General features: G+C 53.2%; 1 protein-coding gene across 6 annotated transcripts in view; it reads left to right on the plus strand.

Moving 5' to 3' along the window:
* The first annotated feature begins 1,007 nt into the window (after positions 1-1,007).
* Positions 1,008-14,568, plus strand: part of NECTIN1 (nectin cell adhesion molecule 1) — a 154,438-nt gene continuing 140,877 nt past the window's right edge. For 4 of the 6 annotated variants that reach the window (XR_004643663.1, XM_034754670.1, XM_034754673.1 and 1 more), the window contains exon 1: positions 2,383-2,506. Coding sequence is in view for 5 of the 6 variants with exons in the window: in XM_034754670.1 (XP_034610561.1) it covers positions 2,410-2,506 (97 nt within the window). In the remaining variant the exon portion in view is untranslated. Of the gene's footprint in view, positions 1,921-2,382; positions 2,507-14,568 lie in introns of those variants that run through there. The other 2 variants (XM_034754671.1, XM_034754672.1) reach the window with 2 other exon arrangements.

The raw sequence follows: 14,568 nt of genomic DNA on the forward strand, positions 1-14,568 counted from the left end.
TCTACTTGTTACCAATAGTAAAAGTTTGCCTTCATCATCCAAGTGCTTTGCAGTCGTTAATGAAGTCTCACAACTGGGCCAAATGACAGAAAGCCGGAGATTTAGATATTGCCCAGTCCCTCACCCCCACAGTGCAGCCCCACCCTCCACTGAGGTGACAGGGGCTATTATTTCAAGCATGGACAGGCATATAATACTTGGTTCACATGTTCAGGCATTCCTCTGTATCCATGAGGGCTAAAACCATAGTATTCTGATTTCATCCCGTGACTCCACGAGCTGGGAACCTTGTCCTGTAGCCTTCATCCAACCCCTTTGTAAAGCAAATCCCTATCATGGTTACCCCCTTTGTACAGATAGATAAAATGGGGCCCAGGGACTCTCAGCCATGAAAACCAGATCATTGTATTACTTATCCATCATTCCAGTCCGCTCCCAGAAGAGCTTGTAGTCTAAATGGACAGGACAGGCTATGGATGCTGGAGGCGGGAAACAATATACAAGGGAAATGCTTGAGGTGAAGGCGGGCATGTGAGGGTGAACCCAGGAATCCTGACTCCCAGGCCCCTGGTCCCACTACTCAAGAACCCCGGTCCGATGGGATGACTGCAGGGATTAAATATGCCAGACCAGAACAAACAGTGGGTCCGGCGCTGCAGATCTTCCCGGAGTGTGTGTGTGTGGGGGGGAGTTATCCAGTTGAAACTAGTGGGCTAATGGTGCCTTAGCAGGTTCGGGACCAGACTGGCTGAGTACTGGGTTGGGACCATGTTAAATCTGCCTTTCCCGGCGGGCGCAGCCACTTGAACTAGGTGCTAATTTTTAGGGGGGGCGGGGGGAGCTCTAAAAAAACCGAGCCAGAGCCCGGTCTGCGAGTGTGGGGCGGCTGCAGGCCACGACTGGGCGGCTGCTGCCGAGGCGGGGGGGGGGCTGGAAAGGGTTAAGGCTGAGCCCTCCTCCTGCTTTACATGGGCTGACATCACGGCGGAGGAGCGGGGTTACGGATCCGGAGCCGCGCCAGTGTGTGTCTGCGCGTTCCATTGTTACAGATCAGAGACCAGAAGGGAGGGACCCGCTTTTCCCGTGCTGATGCTCCAAGGAGACTCCAGTTCTTTCCCCCAGCCGCCGCCGCAGCAGCAAAATCTCGGTGCCAAAGAGTCCCCCGGCCGCCAGCCCGCTCTCTCCCGCTCTCGGTGCCCGGGGATTGCCTCCCCTCTGCTCCTGGAGGAGAGAAGCAAAGGCATGGAGCTTTGCAACTTGCACCAAGCTGGGACCATCTGATCGCAGCAGCAACGTGGACTGGAAATTAACCAGCCCTTTCCCCCTCTTTGCAAAGCCCGGCTGGGCGGCGGGGGAAGAGACCGATCCTCCGGCGCGGTTGCATTGGGATTTGTTCCCCGGTGAAGGGCTCCGACCTGCCCCCAGGGTCCGGAGGGGGAGGCGGTGAAGGGGAGCATGACCTGCCCTCCGCCTGGTTCCAGGGAGCGGCGGTGCTAAGGGGGGACGCCAGGCGCCCCGGGAGAGAGCTCTGCCCCTGAGGACGTGGTCGCCGGAGGAAGGAGGAGAGCTGCCCACTGGAAAAAAAAAAAGCCGGGTCCGGGCTCCCGCTTGGAGCTCTTTTTGCAGCCCCAGAAAGGAGGCTGTCCGCGACAATCGGTGGATTTTTAAGGGGCCCCTCCAGCTTTGTGTGGTGCACTCGATATTTATTGCCCCGGCCTAGGTTGGGTTTGTATTTTCCTTTGCAATTTTTTTTTGGAAGGGGGGCGGGGTGCAACCCCAAGCCAGCAGCTCGCCTGAACCCCGGCGCCGCTCCCGGTCTGTTTGACTCAGGAACTCTGATGGCTCCGCGGCGGCAGTCGAGATGCCCTGGGTGCTGGTGGACTACTGGAGTTTGCTTGCTGGTGGCTTCCCTCTTACCAGGTGAGCGACGGGCATCGGCTGTGCCCATCCCCATCCTCCCAAGGGCCCGGCTCCCTGGCAGCAAGGATGGGGGGGGGGGCTGCTGTGGGGCGAAGGGAAGTTGGAGGTGAATAGGGTGGGGGTGCTGCTGGGGTGGGAACGCTGTTTCTTTTTTTGCCCAGCTTTGGAGCCGATGTAAAGGCATCTGCGTGGGCATCTGGGGGTGCCGCATGGGAGGGAGGGGGCGGGGGGAGCCTGGCAGAACGGGCCGATCTCATTTTGCCTGTGAAACAACAACAGGATGATTTGTTTTGGCAGCAGCCGGGCTCCAGTGTCCCGGGCGCTGGGGCGGTGTGTTTGCTTGTTGGCGCTCGCAGCGTCTGGCGCTGCCAGGCTTCCCAGAAAAGGGCTGGGCGAGGCGCACAGCTGTTTGGGGCGCGCTCGCTCGCCAGCCCCCCACTTTTCTGAAAGGGGTGGGAAGCCCCCGCTGCGTTATCCCGCAGCCAAGAGATGCTTTGGAGGTTCCGTTTCCGGAGGGAACTTCCCCCCGCTGCACGGGTCACGGCGCCGAGCCGCTCCTGGGGCCTGATTCGGATCCCGGGGCCAGGTGGGTCGAGACAGAACCACTCCACTGAAGACTCACTCCGCGTTACCGCTGGTGCAAGTGGGAGGAGAACCGGCCCGGGGGCAGCGGTTTGCCAGGCGTGGCTTGGTTCTGCCCCCTTCTCCCCAGACCTTTAGGGCAGTTCATAGGCTGACCCACTTTTCAAATGGCCCTGGCTGGCCTGGCCCTGTTGCTGCTTGCGCCTGCTGCAGCACCAAACGGGTTAATGTAAATCCGGGGTCCTGCAAAGAAAACAAAAGGTGACGGTCAGTTTAGCACTCGGATGGGGCAGGGACAGTCCCGGTGCATTGTGCTGGAAAATGCGTTTGGGAGGCAACTGCAACAGATAACCTCGTTCAGGGCTTAGCTTCTTGTGCCTGGGCCTGGGAGTGCAGGTGCCAGCGCCCCATTGCCTGCCCTTCCCCAGGGGGTGCGTGCTGCAGAGGGAGGGAGGCTTGCAGCTGGGGAGGCAGGAGGAGCTGGATCAGAGGTGGGTGTTTTAAAAGGGGGGAAAGGCAGAGGGCCAGATCAGCAGCTGGCCACAAGCACCCAGGACCTGTCTCCACTGGAGAGCATCAGGGATGGGCAAACCCGGAGACTGGCCAGCTCAAGGGATGTGGGAGAGGGTGAGACTCTGCTGAAGGCCTGGTGCTGAAAGTCAGGAGTCCAGAGAGGATCTGCCAAGGGTGGAGAGTCCAGGGGAAAGGGAAGCCAGAGCTGGATCTGTCCCTCCTTATCCCCCTGCCTGGGAGGAAAAGGAGCTGGTTGTGCATTGCAGAGGAATAAGATGATGGGTGAAAACAGCCTGGGGCTCTTATACAGGTCACTGTTCTCCACTATTCCTCCAGCCAGGTGGATTGGCTGTTTTAAGAGCCGCTCTGAGCTGTGGCTTCTTGCAGGAAACAAGCTCAAACTTTGCAGGAAATCATGTGCCGTGGATGCCCTTGGAGATTTTCCATTCAGGGCATTGGCTAGGTCACGCTCCCCACACACAGCCAAAAAGTACTGGAGATGGAATGAGTCTGCAGGGGCAGAGGGATGAGTGGTTTGCTCTTGCAGCCACTGTGATTAATAATTTATCCCTCAAATCACCACTGAAGCGTAGGAATTGCCTTAGCAAAACACAATTGCTCTGTCTCTTCATTGCTTCAGTTTCTGTCCTGCCACCCCTATGCTAGATGAGACTAGTGCTCCATCTAATCAGTATCCTGCTTCCTGCTATACTTAAGGGTCCATGGGAAGTCCCATCTCCTGCCATATTGCAATAGGTCAGTGCTCTGTCTACTCTGCTATCCCTCCTCCGTCTCTCCTGGAGCCTACCAGTGGCCGACCTAGTCTGGTAGCCTGGCTCTGATTTGCAGAGAGAAACGTACAGTCAACTCCGCAACGCTTTGGCGATATAGTCCTTCCTGACCCCTGCTGGTGACTGCTTTGTGCCCTGAAGCATGGGTGGTAGCGGGTAGGAGTCCCAGCCAGAGATGAGGGCTCAAGGGGGCTAGATGCTGTACAGAAACAGAACAAAAAGATGGTCCCTGAGCCCCAAGGAGCTTATGGATCTTACTAAACTGCTCACCTCAGCAACATCGGTTCACAGTGAGTTCTGCAAGGGAGTGAGACGTTACATTTAAAAGCTGGAGAGCGTGTGCATGAAGCTATCCATATATAGCCACTGAGAGCTAGAGAGGCAGAGGTGTCAGGGAAAAGACAGGGAGAGATGGAGAACATAGAATGAAGCTTTTTTTCACTCCTCTGGTCAAAAAAACAAATAAAAAAAAATAACCCACTTTGCTGAAGAGAATGGTATGGGACCCAGGAAGGATGCAATGAAATCAGGAGGCAATTTTAGTCTTCTCCCTGCATTCCTCTGCTTCTGTCAGACCGTTAATGCTCATCTGTTCAGTGCAGATTTTTTTTGTTCCTCTCCTGTGTACATTTCCCTCCCCTTCCCCCTCTTATAATGTTAGCTTTGTCTTATAAGGAGATAAAAGTTCCTTGCCATAAAAAGCCATAAGAAGTCCCTTATAAAAATCTGTTTCACAAATTGTCTTTAATGCAATCTGCTCAATCGCCCATAACGGATTCAATTCAGGGCTCCTGCAGTCTACCATGCAAATCTGCTTTCCTGTCCGTTTGGAGCCATTACCAGGTATCGTGTCAGGCTGTGGTGTAGAGCTTCAAAGATGTTAATGGGAATCAGCCTATTCAAAACCATAGGGAGCTGGAGAAGAAAGATCTTAAGCAGCTGATTTTCAGAGGCTGGGAACAGTTGTGGTTCAATTTATGTTTAAGAAGCACTAATGCGCTATCTGTTTATCTGCCATGGAAATTGGTGCCATTCGAGGCACTGCCAGTCTTGTGGTTGATATGGGTGACTTGGCACCAGAAGATCTGGTTTCTATTCCCAGTGCTGCTACAGGCTTTCCTGTGGGACCTTGGGCAATTCCCTTCTCTTAAGTTGGGACAGTAATACTTCTTGAGTTCATAGTGGGGCCGGCATAGCTTGGTTTGTAAGGTGCTTTGAGATCCTCAGATGGGAGGTGCTATAGACATGCCTGATGGCAATTTGCAACTTCAAAGTACTTTGATGATCACTGACTAAGTCACACCAAAGTTATAGTGGCCTGGAGGCCTTAGGTCAGATGTGAGACTTCACTGCAATTCAAGGGGAAATTTCCTTTCCAAGGAGATTGCACAGCCTTCAGGAGAATCCGTCATCAGACCATTCACAATGCCCAAGCTGTATATCTGTGTTAGAGGCCAAAGGAGACTGGTCCATATTATGGTCTGAAGAGCAGCTATAATATCATGAAGCATCTGCTAAAAGGCTGACGCTTGCAAACATCGCATTCATTGGTCAGATTTTTTTCTTCTGTGCACTCCTGCAGCATGACAACAACTGGATCAGACTATTTTGGGAAGTGAGCGTGTGTGTTTTGCGGCTGTTTTCTCATTAAATATCGCTAGTGCACTGGAACTTACCGACCAAGTTTTGGCCTGGAGTGAATTTATGGGCGTGTGTGTGTGTCACCAGGGGTTGGGTGTTCCAACTGGAATTGGAGCCGACCCAGCTGACCCGAGTTCAACTAGCCCGGCTACTCTGCGGTTACCGCATGGTGGAAACCACTTTTGACTACTGGTTAGAGCGGGGGGGGGAGGGGGGGACGACACCAGGGAACAAGACTCCAGGCTTTAATTTCCAAGCTCTGCCTCTGAGTCTGCATGACTGTAGGGTGAGCCTCTTCGCCTCCTTTTGCCTCAGTTGCCCCGATCTGGATAATGGGGTTATAATAATCACCAGTCTCACCGGGGTGTTAAAATTAATGGGAAAGCATTGGCAAACGCTATGGGAGCTGCAAAGCAGGATTAGGAAGAGAGGACATGATGGGATACTCATCTCAGAACAATGCAAGGGGCATCGCTAACCAGTGGTTAATAGCGTAAGTGGGCATTGGCAGGGTCCAGCAGCCTTTTCCTCATGGCTGGCTCTCCCTCAGGCTTGATCGTTCCAGCTGGCACCAGCCTAGTTTCCAGGGAGGCACTGGGTAGCTGAGAACTATCCTTCGGGCACCTCTCGCTCCTGAGTTGAGTCACACTGGGAACCGGGTGAGCCAGCTCCAGTGACCTGCTTCCCAGCCCCAGATGAGCAGGTGGCCCCCTCAGCGGCCTCCCTTTCGCTCTCCTGTTGGAGTGAGTGCATAGTCAGTCAGATGGGCGTGGTGTCTCAACCTAGATAGAAAGATGAGATAAAGAAGGAGGAGGATGCTGGGGTGGAGCAGAAGCGACTGCCCCCTCCTCAGTGACATGTCCTTGCTGTAGCCTAGGGAGATTCACTCATCTCTAAACGCACTGTGTCATTGCAACCGGCAGCAGCCAGGCCTGGGGGAAGGGGCAGCTATATAGTGAGGTGCACAGCACGGAGCAGAGGGAGAGATGGCCCTCTGGGACACAGAGCAGCAGGAAGGAGGCTGTCCATGGAGCTTTGCAGGGATGAGTTTGCGAGTCCTCAGGTGGACACACAAGACCCCTTGACTTTCTCTAGCAAATGGCAGCCATGCACGCTTCCATCTTGCTAAGTTGTTGCTCTTTGGTCAGAGCAGCTCTTCTTTGATCTGGTTGGGCCAATGAAGATTTCTGGCTTTAGCTGCCCCTTCCGTGGCTGTCTCTCCTGCTGTCCTGTGGTGGGAGCCCCCACGTGGGCTTGTCCTGAGCCCCCACCCTCCACTGGGAATTCCTCCTGATCAGGAGAGGATGTTTGGGAGAGTTTCCTTCAAAGGTGCCCACTCCCTGGGGTGATGAGATTTGGGCCAGTGTGTTGCTCAGATGAGCTAAAGCATGTAATGAAAGCAGACGAGGTGGCGGTGGGAATCCTGCAAATACCCCCAATAGCTATCCCGGGCTCATATGCCAAAGTGCTTTTTACCAGCCCTGCAGCGGTGACCCCATGAAAGTGGGTGCGCCCACAGACAAGTGTCTGTGTGTGTATGTGTCTTTTCATGCTTGTGTGTATGCACATATGTACGTCTATGCAAGTGTGCGTACAACGGTATGTGTGCATGCCCTGTGGGTATCCAGGGATGTGGGCATGTTCAGAGGTGTGTGCATGTGTGTACAAGGGGTGTGCACTGCCATGTCCGTGTGTCTTTCTGCACAGGCCAGTTGGGTTTGTTGGTACGAAGGGCACAGATGAAATCTAGGGAGGGGCAGATGGCTCCTAATCAAATAATGCCGTGAGAACTGTTCTCTTATTCAAATGCGTCAGCTTAGCTCTAGCCAGCTCCCCAGCTCATTGGTGGTTTGGTGCCGGGAGCCAGCGTGCAGTTTGCATCCTCTCCCCCGTCCCCTCTTAATGTCAGCCGAGAAACAGGTTTTGCTTGGTCACAGAGCCACACATTCAGTCCCTGCCCTCCCAGGGTCTCTCCGGCGGCAGTGAAAGCTCTGTAGCCCATATTACCTTTTCAATTGAAAACCTAACTGAGGAAGGAAACCTCTGACAACTATATCCCCCCACTCCCCCTTAAGCTGCTTTTAAGCCCAGGGCCCTCTCCTGATGTCCAGCTAAGATGCCCATTGACCTGTCCTGGCAAAGGTTTTAGACCAGGTTAGGATGGGGCCTGCTCACTTTCTCATTGCTGCTGGGATGAAGGGAACCTCTCAGCTCTGGAGCAGAAAAGAAACTCCAGCCTTAGCTGCCGTAGAGGGAGCAGTGAGCTCCTTGAGTCAGCAGGTGAGAGCGCGCAGGGGCTAGTCAAACCTCCGTCCGTCCTTCCCCTGCCTCCCCAGTGGCTGAGTGACTCTTCCCGTGTTTTAAGGGCCTGGCTTCCAAGCCTCGCAGCCACTGAATGCGCGCTTGTCACAGACACAAACTGCGGGTGAAGCAGGGAGCGATGCTTGCACATGCCGAGCCCAGTGGGTACGTACCCTGCCGCTGCCCAGTTTACGTGCACCAATCCGCGTTATGGGCGCATGTGCCTGGCTCTGGGGCTGCATTGCAGGTGATCTGGGGGATGGAGTGTGGCAGTTTAACCCCTATACTTCCTTTGCAATTGCTTTTCTCTTCCTCTTCATCTCAGGGGCTGGGACAGCCCGTTGGCACAGGCTGGTCCCAGAGGGGTTGCAGCAACTGCTCTGCTGCTACTGAAAGTCTTTTAAGCAGTGAGCAGTGAGTGACTCTGTGGGTAGGACAGGGGTGTCAGCCATCTCTCTCTTCTTCCCTCTTTCCCGATGCTCTGCCCTGGCATGGCTGAAGCTCCCTGCTCTCTCTGTACCACGAGGCAGCGGACTTTGGAACAGGGGCTCAGCCTCTGCTGTGAATGGGTTGCTTGACACCAGATGAGGATCTGGCTCACAGGTTCCTACCCTTCCAGAACCCACTGGGAGGGGAATGGTCTGTATTAGGGACACCTCCCCCTTACAAGACGTCCCTTCTGATGCTGGCGCTCAGTGAGGTATATATTCTCCTCCCTCCAGACAATATTTGGGTGGGGGACACTTGTTATCAGCTACATCCAGGCAGAATGCAGATGAGCCTCATCCTACCCCAAGTGCACCCCGAGCCGACACTCCATCACGGCTTGACATTCCATTCCTGGGCCCTCCAACACGGGTCTACCACCCCAGACCTATGGTGCCCACTGAGATTCCATCCTCCCCTCCTTTCACATGCTTGGTGCTCCAGGACACAACTCCAGCAAGGGGGCAGGGGCAATGGTCTTTCTGCACCTTGTCCGCTAGGCTCTGCCTCGCTCTCCCACTCTGCTCCAGACCCTCCCATTGCTCCTACCCTACACACTGTGACTTAGAGCCAGTCCCGGTCAAGGATGTTTTCAGTGGCTCTTTGAATTCTCATCAGCCATATGGGTGGGTGGGAGAGATCTAGGGAAGGAGCAATCCGCCTGGCAACCTTGCCCGCTGAGAGAAAGGATCTGGGTCATTCCTGCTCTTGCCATGCCCTGCTTTGCCTTCCTCCTTCTGATAGGGGCATACGCTGCAGGGGAGGCCGCTGCAGCCCGGGAGAGGAAATGGCTGGTGACCCCACTCTGCTGTGCTGGGATGTTGCACAAGGATCTCGAATCACATCATTGATTTGAAGCATCAGCGTGTGCCATATAAGCCACCTATCTAGGCAACAGCAGGTGCCAGTAAGCCTCTGTATATTGAGGAGTGGCTGCATCTCTTCCTCTTTCTCCATCCTTTCTTCCCAGCCCCTCTTTACCTGGGGTTAAGCATGTTATTGCAGTCCTCTTTCCTGGCCAGCCAAACCATTTATTCTTTCTTTCTTTCTTTCTTTCTTTCTTTCTTTCTTTCTTTCTTTCTTTCTTTCTTTCTTTCTTTCTTTCTTTCTTTCTTTCTTTCTTTCTTTCTTTCCAGGAGGTCAGCCACACACCCTCTCACCCATTTGTTAAACACAGGCAGTTGACCCATGGAGATAGAACTTTTGGGTCCCCTCCCCTGGATGTTAGCTCAGGTGGACGTGGCTTTCTGTAGTTCAGTATGTCTGGTGCATATTTGACTCTCCGGGCCTAGGGAATTTATTGTTCCCCAGTGAGGGATCCGTTGTCCTTTTCTTTTCGAGCAGGCTGATTGGAGACACATCCTGGAGTGACAGACAGGTCCAGGGATCCTGCGGGTAGTGGCTAGCGTCCAGCGTTTCTTCTCTGGTAACAGGCGACAGTGGTTCCAGATACAATGGGATGTCTGTTTGGGAGGCGAAGGGGCTGGAGCCGAGCGCCATGTGGCCACCCAAATGCATAAACAGCCTTGTTTTCTAATGGAGGCTGAAAACGCAGATCTCAGCCGCTGAGGGGGCAAAGGAGAATCCATGGCTGTGTTGGGCAGATCCAGGCTGGGGCTCCGGTGACTGTCTCCAATCGGTTTCTGTCTTGGCATTCTGTGTATCTGCTTTGAACCGCTCAGCTTTTCCCACAGGGATGGGGCACTTTCTGAGTCTGGCTTGGCAGCCTCTCTGGGTTCAATCTTAATATTCTTTGCAAAATCCACTGGTGAGACCCCGTGTGGCTGGTGCTCTGTGGCCTAGATGCCGTTAATGGTGTGCCATCTATTCATATGCCATCCATTACACGTAGATGTGGCTCAGGGCATGAGATGCAGGAGCCAGGACATCAGTCAGGGGGGCTCAGTCCAGGCCTGTCGGGTAGAAGAGACTAGTTAGTGGCTATGGGACTTTAGGGTCTAAGCAGAGGCTGACCGGGCCAGGGTATCAGGCATAGAATGTAGGATCTCAGAGATAAGGCACAGGTTATAATAGACATATAGGTGAGGGATAGAGGACAGACCCTGGGGGATGAGCCACAAGTTAGGGAGCACTGGCCAGTCTCTGCAGGGCATGGAGCACAAAGGGAAACAGGGTAGAGGCTAAAGAAAGGCTATAGAAGGGCATGAGGGATAGTAAGGGGCCAGCAAGCCCTAGGTACAGAATAAGGGCATGGGGAATGTGGCTATAGGGCCCTGGGTACATAGCAGGGGGAAGAGGCCGGGCATCTGCAACCCTCTCCCCAGCTGTGCTGTGAACAAACAGAGGATTCCCATCTCCAGGGCAGTCAGTCCAGCACCTTTCACCAGCACTGAGCTCGCTGTGAGATAAACAGTGTCAGCGAGGAAAGAAACAAGGGGAGGAATGATCTTAGCTCTGTCCTTGGGTAACCAAAACAAACCACCCGACTGCTCCCAGGGCCAGGGAGTTATCGGGTGAGTTATCGGCACATTGTGGAGTCATAACTGACCACCAAACCCAAACCTGCTGTGTGCAAACAACAACAGTGGAGCCATCTCCTGCCCTGAAATTTCTCTTCACCCTCCACTGGGGCTAGGCACTCAAGATCAGATTGTTATTCGGGCATCCCAGAGTAAGAATGACCCCAAGCTGGTGTTAGCCACTTGTGAACCGTAGTGATTTAGTGCCATTGCAAAGGAGAGGTAGCCGTGCTCCAAGGAGGAGCAAGGGCCGAGGACTCGGTGCCGAGCTGCTGCTCTCCCTGGTCTTTCTGAGTAACCAGGTCTCAGCAGGATCTCAGGTAGACGCACAGGGTGGATTTGCTGATGTACAGGGATGCCAGCCACAGAGGAAGAGTAAGGAATGTGGTGTTTAGAGGCCCTAGCCAAGTTCAGTGCTAGGCGCTGTACATACACAAAACGAAAAGGGCGTCCCCACAGAGCTTATGGCTAAGGATGCGTTCTCCAGCTCTCACTTCCCCAGTCTGTATAGCCTCGTCCAGGGGAACAGGAGCTCAGCCATTTGACAGGTGAAGATGCTGGATGGTGCAGCTGGGCTGGAAGAGGATTTAGTCCACTGGACATTTAACTGCAATGGAAACAACCGAACAAACTGTTCATTGTCAGGCCAGAGCCCTCTTCTCTGCAGCCGCCACAGCATCCCATGACACTTTGCATAGCAGCCTTGGCATACTTGTCAAATGCTAACTCGTATCAACTACCACAATCTCCCCTGCAGAGTCCGTGGGATACAAGATCCCTTGTCACTTCCTCTTCCAAACTGTTTGGTAGCATTGCTGGGGGCTGTTAGTCAGCTGATGCGCTCCACCCCAGAGCTGGATGAGTTCGAGCTGTGGTTGGAGTGATCTTCTCCCTGCCTCACGGGCTCTGTAAAAGTTGACTAATGCATGACTGTAAAGGGCTTGAGATCCTGGGGCAAAGGGCATTAAAGAAGGAGCAAAACCTTTGACAAATCCAAACCCCAGAGATCTATGATGGTTAGTGACACGGCTCCCAAGCCAGGGGCAGGGTTCCATGTGGTGTAGGGAAGAGGCACATACTTCCCTACAGGAGCCATTAGAAAAGCCCCAGGCTTTGCCCTTTGGGATATTGCTGGGGGAAAGGGAATCTGTGTGGGTGTATGAGAGAGACAGCACACAGACATAGCAGCATGTATGTTTTTAAATACCACTTTTGTCTCCCTGTTTGCACATGTGCAGGCATGTTTGGGCCAGCTGCAGGCGTGTCGGTCTCCATGTTCGCATATGTTCAGGCATGTGCACCCGTGTTTCCCATGTGCTTGGCTCTGACTCCTTGCGTGCGTCTGTGCTGGTCCCCGTAATTGCATGCGTCTCCGTGTTTGCGTGTGTGCACTGCTGCACATCTGCAGCCACTGCTGTTCACACATGTCTATCTGCACATGCGAAGCCTACGGTTCTGCTCATCTCCATGGTCATCACGCTTTTGCTGTGTGCTATTAGAGCTTGTGACATCTGCAGCAGCCCTCTTCCCTCCCACGCCAGCTGCCATGCTCCAGCTGCAGGCAGGGATGTAACAAACCATGGCCTTTCGGACAGAGGCAATGCAGTCTGTGTAGCAAGCTTCTGAGCATCTTCTGCTTAGGGAGAACGAGAGAGAGAGAGAGAGAGACTGCAAGATCCCTGAGTGTGAATTTCCTAACGATGCTTTTACTGTCCACTAGTAATTAAGCAGAGCTTGCCCAACATGTGTGACTCGCACTTGACTCCAGAGATGTGAATTAAAGGCACAGGGAAGACTTATCAGCATCTCCTTCCAGAGGGAGGGATCACAGTACGCTCTGACTGTTAGAGACATATTGTCTGGGGGGTTGATTGGTGCTGCGATGTCTGACGAGTTCCTTCGATTCACAGTGGACACGACACCGCAGTGGTGAGCATGGGATGGAGGCAGAGGGATAACACCACAGCACACGCCATCTCACTTGCAAAGGGGGCGGGAGAGGGGGTTCTTGGTGCATGAGGCTGGAGGGGAAATTAGAAATGGGACCACGCTCAGGAGGAGAAAAATCTTTGGGATCTCTGGGGAGAACAGTGCTCTGGTTATGTCTGGCTTCTCTCTCTCACGATGGGTTGCACATTATAGGAGGAGGAGCCTCTAGAAGTCTTTGGCCTGTCTGGCAAGATAGCCAACCAGGGTGCTGAGCCTAGTGCAACATGCATGCACCTCCTTCTGCTGGGAGCTGGGCTGAGACCCACCCCTTCATTACACTCAGTGTGGTCTAGTGGATAGCCATCCCGCCTAGCAGCTCAGAGACCTGGCTTCCATTCTTGGCTCTACCGCTGACTGTGGGCAACTCACTTCTGCTCTGTTTCGCCTCCCACCTTTTGTCTGTCTTGCCTATTTTGATTGTAAGCCCCTCAGGGCAGAGACTGTCGCGCACTACAAGTATGTACAGCACCTACCGCAACGGGCCTCAGTTTCATTTGGGCATTCAGTGCATGGCACCACTAAGAACAAAGGTAATATGTAGGCTACCCACCCGCAGTCAGATGTTAACAACTTGCCTTTGTTACTGACACAGACTGGAGTTGAATCAGCGATCTCAGTGAAAGTTGCCTAACCCTATCTTGCCTGACAAGGTCCCCGTTTTCTCACTCCATTCCAGAGGGAGGCTGGTAGGAGTGGATTTCATGAGTATAACACGGGTTGGCAACCTTTCAGAAGTCATGTGCCGAGTCTTCATTTAATCACTCTGATTTAAGGTTTCGCGTGCCAGTCATACATGTTAACATTTTTAGAAGGTCTCTTTCTATAAGTCTATAATATATAACTAAATGATTGTATGTAAAGTAAATAAGCTTTTTAAAATGTTTAAGAAGCTTCATTTAAAATTAAATTAAAATGCAGAGCCCCCTCCCCCCCGGACCGGTGGCCAGGACACGGGCAGTGTGAGTGCCACTGAAAATCAGCTTGCGTGCCACCTTCGGCACACGTGCCATAGGTTGCCTACCCCATAACATTTCCAGGCATCTAACTGTAGAAGCTGAATTCTTTCTTTCTTTCTTTCTTTCTTTCTTTCTTTCTTTCTTTCTTTCTTTCTTTCTTTCTCAGCACAGCAGGAATGTATGATTTTTAAATACAAATTTTTGCCTGTGGTGTAAATACTAAAAGGTGCTTTTCCTTCCCCTCTTTCCTGGAGTTTAAAAATATGGCTAGCCCAGGGAGGTACATCTTTCAGTGCGATTTATAATAGTTGCTTTCAAGTGATGTGGAAAATAAGCTTCCCTCGGCACCCTCCAGCCTGGCACTGTCCAAGGATTTATTCCCTTTATTTGTGGGAGCCTAGGAATAATTAGAAGCTGCATCTTGGCCCAAGCAGTCCAATTATTTGAGCTTTGTTTATGGCCAGTCTCCGGAGAGCTGCATGGTCCAGGGCTGCTGATCCTTCATTTGTCTTGGAAACTCAGCCCTGCGTAACTGCCATTTGGTAACAATCAGCAAATCCCGGGCTCTGTGTCTATCACCTGCCAGGTATCACCCAACCAACGTAAATCGGCTGAGTGCCGTGCATGGGGCAAGCAGCTTCAATGCAGACATGCTCAGAGCTTAACCTCCACCCTGGCCTGCTGCAGCCCCGGCTCTTCAAGTCCTTGCCTTCCCCCTCCCCAATACTGTCCCTGCACCCCAGCTCCGCTCTGCAGCATCATTTGCTGGGCCAGCCCTGGGATCCCACCCAGGTCTGTTGGCCTAACTTAGTGCCGCTCTTTGGAATGTCCTACAGTTCCCAGGGAGGGCAACGTGCAGTTCTGCCAGTGGACAGTACTTGAGTCCTACCTGCAGCTCGCCCTGCTATT

The sequence above is a fragment of the Trachemys scripta genome, chromosome 21, assembly GCF_013100865.1.
Source record: "Trachemys scripta elegans isolate TJP31775 chromosome 21, CAS_Tse_1.0, whole genome shotgun sequence".
NCBI classification, from domain to species: domain Eukaryota; kingdom Metazoa; phylum Chordata; order Testudines; family Emydidae; genus Trachemys; species Trachemys scripta.